Here is a 6,829-nt window from a genome sequence, read left to right as displayed (position 1 = left end):
GGGGGAGGGTGGAGGATGGGAAAGGCAGCGGAGCACAACAGACACTAGGATGGCAATTTGTAAATCAATGGAGGTGTAACTGATGTGATTCTGCAATCTGTGTATGGGGTGAAGGTGGGAGTTCATAACCCACTTGAATCAAAGTGTCGAATATGATATGTCAAGAAATTTGTAATGTTTTGAACAACCCACAATAAAAAATTAAAAAAAAAAAAAGAAATCAGGAAAACCATCCCATTCGCAATAACCTAATAAACCTTAAAAAGAAAAAAAAAAACTGTAGAATTAATCTAACCAAGAGGCAAAAGAGCTCTAAAATGAAAATTATAGAATACTAAAAAAAAAAAAAAAATCTTAGAATATAGAAAGACTTCCCATGTTCTTAGACAGGAAGAATCAATATTGTCAAAATGGCCATACCACCCACAAGCAATATATACATCCAATGCAATTCCCATTGAAATACCAATGATGATCTTAACAGAATTAGAAAAAAAATCTTAAATTTATTTGGAAGAATAAGAGACCAGAATAGCCAAAACAATACTTAAAAAATGCATGAGGTATCATAGTATTTGGACTTGCATTATCCTGTAACACTTTTGTAACAAAAACACTATTGGCATCAAAATAGACATAAAGTCCAATGACCAATGGAACAGAATAAAATACACAGCTACAAACCCACTTAAATATAGCTGTCTAATATTTGACAAAGGCACCAAAAATATATTTTGGCAAAAAGACTTTTTAACAAATGGTACTGGGACAACTAGGTAGTTATATGTAGAAAAATGACACTAGCACCCTATCTCTCACCCTGCACAAAACTCAAATTGAAACGGATCAAAGACTTTGGAATTAGACTAGGGACCTAGTAACTGCTAGAAGAAAAAATAGGGTCAATACACATCATGCAGGTGCTGGCACGAACTTCCTTAACAAGACCCTCCCCCACTCCCAAAAAAAAAAAAAACAAAAAAAAAACCAAGAAGCAATAAGTGGGATGCCATAAAACTGAAAATCTTTAGCAAAGCAAAGGAAACAAGAGTGTGAAGAGAGAGCCTCAGAGTGAGAGAAAATCATGACCAACTACTTCTCTGATAGGAAATTAACACCAGAATGTACAAAGAACTTAAAAAACTTATCACCAAAATAAAAATAACCCAATCAATATATGGGGAAAAGAACTAAACAGAGATTTTTCAAGAAATGCAACTAGTCAACCAATATATGGAAAAAAAGTTCAATATTTCTAGCAATCCAAGAAATACAAATCAAGTAAGATTCCATCTCATTCCAGTAAGAATGACAATGATAAAAAAATATGAACAATAATGAATGCTGGCAAGGTTGTAGGGAAAAGTGTTCCATTGTTGGTGGGACTGTAGCCTAGTACAACCACTCTCGAAAGCAGTATGGAGATTCCTCAACAATATAGGGATGGAACCAGCATATGACCCAGTCATTATGGTCCTTGATGTTTTTCCAAAAGATCTAAAATTGGCACACTACAGTGATACAGGCACCTCAATCTTATAGCAGCAAAATTCACAATAGCTACATAATGGAATCAACCCAGATGCCAGTCAATAGAAGAATGGATTAAGAAATTGTGATTGATGTATACATATGCGTATGTGTGTGTGTGTGTGTGTGTGTGTGTGTGTGTGTGTGTAGAGTTCTAATTCAACTGTAAAAATGAATTAAACTATGGCATTTGCTGGTAAACGGGCGGAAATGGAGAATATCATGCTAAGTTCAATAAGTCAGAAACTCAAAGGTCAAAGGCTTTCTCTCATATGTGAAAGAAAGCTAGAGTAAAATAAATAAAAGGGGGAGGGAAGGATAGGATAACATAAGTGAAGGTCAGCAATGTAGAAGAAGGAGATCAAGAGGCAGAGCAGAGGGATAGGTAAGGGTGACAATGCAGAATGAATTCTTAAAAAGTAATGTTATGTGAAGACATAAATATATCATGGGGAACTTCACCTTTATGCATATGGATAAAGGACCAAATATAAATTAATAGATGAGCAAAAGGAAGTCTGCTAGGTAGAGGAAGGAGAATGGGAAAGAGGGAGAGAGTATGAGAGTTTAATGAATAGATCATGAACTGAAATTGAATTCCATCATGTATGCATTTGTCAGGATGAACCCAACTGCTAACAAATAAAACTCTAATTAAAGAAAAGATCATAAACAAAATAAACTGTGGTTTCAAAGTTCCTCTTCACTTAATACACACATTGTAACATATATTTATATCTATACATATATATTTGTGTGTTTATAGAAAGAAATAGTGTATGTGTATGTATGTACATGTGTGTGTGTGTGTGTATATATGTATGTGTGTGTGTATGTGTGTGTGTGTGTGTGTGTATATATATATATATATATATGTGTGTGTGTATGTATGTATATATATATATATATATATATATATAGTATTTATGTGTGTTGCTTAGAACCCAGGGCCCCTCACAGATGCTAGGCAAGTGTTCTATCACTGAGCTACATCCTCAAATTCACATTAATATATTTATTTCTGATTCTGTTGGTAAGCAAAGTTCATTGGATGCTTCTTCATTATTTCTGGGGCAAAGTAATAAGAAGATGAATGGCAGAAATAAAAAACTTTGTGCAGGTACCCCACCATTGAGATACAAGACACAAATAATGACAGTCTTCAAGAGCTGTCACTATCCTTTTGCCAAATACTTACAGGTAGTCTGAAGGGCCATTATATCTGTGCTGATGTTGGTCATATTTTAATGTCGCTCTCATGAATTGACACAATAGATGTACGAATAGAAAAACATTTGGGAGATTCTAGAGGCACAGGGCTGAGATTTTCTAAGAAAAAGTGCTAATGCTTTAAATCTCTGACAGGTTCTCCCTGTGTATTTCCCTATTTCTTCTGGCAGCAGCTGCACAGCAAGAGTGTAAAAGCCATGCCTGCTTGAGAGCACCTGAGCACTAAGGAAAGGCCAGATACCAGTGGAGGAGATCCACTTAATTCACTCAGCACTAGCATTAATATTCTTTCTTGGATTTGCCTTCTCATGCTGTGGCAATGGGTAAAAGCCCGTGAACAAAGGCCATGGGTATGAGACTAGGGGAGAAGGACCAAATTTTCAACTCCAAAATGAAGCTTCCAGATTATGAGTACTTGTATTTCCACATGGACTAGCTCATCAGGGCACTGCAATAAGCTTTGGGAAAAGAACTATTGCAAGATAGAGGGTCACTTCACTAAAACACCCCTCTGTATTCAGTTAGGACCTGGGTACCAAATGCCCTGGGCCAGAACCCTCCAAATATAGACAGGTGTGAGATGCATCACCACTAAAAGGAAGAAATATATAAAATTTATAAGGCCAGTGTTTGCACTTTGTTCAACACTTTAATATCTTCTCTCTTGTTCTCCCACATGGTTATACTGATGAGTGATATAAGCATAGTACTTAAACACTGTATCTTAATAAAGGTGCTTGGAACTGTGCTCCAAGCACACAGGGCCACATAGAAACTGTGACAGTGATGGTGATTTAGAAGGAATAACATTGGATTAAATGTTCAAAATGCCACAACAGTTTTAGTAGAAGATGAATACTCCTGAAATGTGGACCAGTGGAATTATGATGTGTGATAACTAAATAGGTTTTCCTTTCCAAGTTCCGATAAATCTGGAAATGCAGACTACATTTACACTCTTTTATCAACCTTGTTCTCAAGAAGACAGACAAATGGAAGATAAGGACATGCACATTCCACACCCTTCTACCCATGTAGCAGTGAGGAAACAATTAAATGGGTGGGAGGGAGAGCAACAGGAAAGCAGTGTCAGCATACCTGGTTGACACAACCTTGGGCAGGGCGTCCACTTGCTGAAAGCAGTCACAATGCAGTCTTTCTTGCATGAGAGGAAGCAAGGTCGCACAGTTTCCGGTCGAGTCGAGTCTGGACATCTGTCAGTATGAAGAGACTATGTCATTGCCTCTGGGGGACTATAAGTGATTTAACAGAATTGCAGCATTTCAATAGAACTGAGGATACTGAGGCCCTCTTGTTCCTTTTATAGATGAGGGAAGAAGGATCCAGGGATGTAAAGCTACATGCTCAGGTGCTCACAGCTAGAGGCAGAGCCCAAAGCACACTGGACTCTCTTGACCCAGACCCAAAACACTTTTCTCTAAACCAGGAATACAACATTCCCTGACACTAAAGAAAGTCAAATGCCAAATAAGTGTCTGGTCATCAGCATCAATTCAAATAGTATTTGATTTCTTTTTCAGAACAAATGAAATTTTTTTTGAAAAGTGTATTATTCAAGGTGACACAGCAAATACGTGATGATATCCCACAAAAGGAAGAGAAAAATGCAAAGTCATATATGGATATACTGAGACAAAAAACATCAAACATCACTTAAAAATATTGTGCATCTTTGATCATTAATAAAAGAATAAATAATCAATACATTTTCTATAGAACATATAGGTTGATGAAGAAAGTAAGATATGATAGTCTGAAAATAATATACTGGCTAGAAACATCAATTTTGTTATTATGTGGATAATTAATTGGATGTGAATATGTGGAAGGAAATTAATACATATAGTCAATGGACTCATAGGCACTTAGAAGAAATGAAGTTCAGAAAACAGCAAAATAGTTTTGTTTGCCTCATTGTTTCCAAGGGCACAGAGGGCTAAAAATCAGCTTTACCTACAACTGTGATACTCCATGAATGAAACAGGGAAGCACTTTGCAACAACATGTATTTGGGTTTCCAATGCTGTTTCCCTAGGCTTCCTATGAAGCAGAGCGCAGCATGCATAGAACTTAACACATGAACTGAGCAGCAGCTACCTGGTGCGCAGCTTATAAGTACTTCACCTATGTTACGATTTATATATGAGGTGTCCTCCAGAAGCTCATGTGTGAGACAATGCAAGAAATTTTGGAAGTGAAATGTTTGGGTTATGAGAACTTTAACCTAATCAATGCATTAATTCAATGATATGGATTAACTTGGTGGTTTCTGCAGGACAAGTAGGGTAGAGATGGAGGTGGTCACTGGGGTTGTGCCTTTCAGGTTTGTGTTTTGTCCCTGGTGAACAGAACTCTCTGCTTCCTCATTGCCATGTTCTGAGCTGCCTTCCTTCATCACACCTTTCCATCACAATGTTCTGCCTCACCTCTGGACCAAAACTGTGGTGTTGGTCAAAGGTGGACTGAGACCTCTAAAACTAGGAACTAGAAATAAAATTTTCCTCTTCAACATTGTTCCTTTCAGGTCTTTCATCACAGCAATGTAAAATCTGACTAAAACAGCCTACATTTTTTTTTCCATTTGCTCCTAACAGCAGTGTAAATCTTAATTTTCAAATGATAAACCGATATGCTGAAATAAGTAGTGGGCCCAAGGGCACATGAAGACAATGCACTTGCACAGAATTATGATAGAAAAATCATAGTCTATCAATTTTAACCTGATAATCAATAGACACCTCATATATAAATCATAACATAGGTGAAGTACTTATAAGCTGTGCACCAGGCAGCCGCTGCTCAGTTCATGTGTTAAGTTCTACGCATGCTGCGCTCTGCTTCAGTGGGAGAAAACAGAGAAAATGGAGGTGATAATTCTAACAAGGAAATAATAGGCTATAATGTCATAGAGCCAACACACAGATGAAAATTCAGAGTGAAAGATCCACCAAGTGTATACAAAATATTCAACATGAAAACACTAGTGTTAGGGAACAGACAGATGAGGATGGTGGGAACAAGAGGTTAAGAGAATAATTCTAGCTGACCCCCACATTCTTTCTTTTCTAAGAAGCAATTTACCTGCAGCCCCGCCTGGCCTCAATGGACAGGAAATGTCACATTCCTCAGTAAACTACCTGTTTACTGCAAGAGAAATGCAGGCCCAAAATAATGTTGATAAGAGGAACCCAGGTTACCCTGAAAGGGGAGACTTTTGTGACCAGATCCTGAAACTCTGGGAGATAAGGATAATTCTAACTATAAAATCTGTAAGAATATATGGTTAAGAATCCAATTAGAACCAATCAACATGGGCCAAGGTGACCTAGAATTGCCATGACATGGGAGACTAGAAAGTCTGATGTCAACCTGCTGTCAGTCAAAATTAAGACTGAGAGGACCCACTCTCTACCTTGAGAGTATCCCTTTTCCCTTTTTCCTATTCCTTCAATAAACTCATTCTTGTTACTCTGAGGGACATGTCTAAAATCTCTCTAACTTCATCATAAGAATTGGAGTTTAAAGAGGGGGTCTTCATGTTGCCTCAATGTCTCAGAAGGCCCCAGATCTATAACACAAGGACTGTTCAAATTTTAAACACAGAATATGAGAAGAATTAATCATGGTTGATACAAAAAGAAAAATATCCATTCATCTATTGAAGGGCATCTGGGTTGGTTCCACAGTCTAGCAATTGTGAATTGTGCTGCTATGAACATCGATGTAGCAGTATCCCTGTAGTACGCTCTTTTAAGGTCTTCAGGGAAAAGTCCAAGAAGGGCAATAGCTGGGTCAAATGGTGGTTCCATTCCCAGCTTTCCCAGGAATCTCCATACTGCTTTCCAGATTGGCCGCACCAGTTTGCAGTCCCACCAGCAATGTACAAGAGTACCCTTTTCCCCACATCCTCTCCAGCACTTGTTGTTGTTTGACTTCATAATGGCTGCCAATCTTACTGGAGTGAGATGGTATCTTAGGGTGGTTTTGATTTGCATTTCTCTGACTGCTAGAGATGGTGAGCATTTTTTCATGTACTTGTTGATTGATT

At 37.7% G+C, this 6,829-nt stretch overlaps 1 protein-coding gene across 1 annotated transcript in view; it reads right to left on the bottom strand.

Annotated features, from left to right (window-relative positions):
- Positions 1-6,829, bottom strand: part of Thsd7b (thrombospondin type 1 domain containing 7B) — an 814,215-nt gene that overhangs the window by 360,007 nt on the left and 447,379 nt on the right. The window contains exon 10 of the mRNA XM_015479140.2: positions 3,859-3,974. Coding sequence (XP_015334626.1) covers positions 3,859-3,974 — 116 coding nt within the window. The remainder of the gene's footprint in view (positions 1-3,858; positions 3,975-6,829) is intronic.

This window comes from Marmota marmota, unplaced genomic scaffold, assembly GCF_001458135.2.
Source record: "Marmota marmota marmota unplaced genomic scaffold, marMar, whole genome shotgun sequence".
Lineage (NCBI taxonomy): Eukaryota > Metazoa > Chordata > Mammalia > Rodentia > Sciuridae > Marmota > Marmota marmota.
This window is presented reverse-complemented; position numbering and strand designations above follow the sequence as displayed.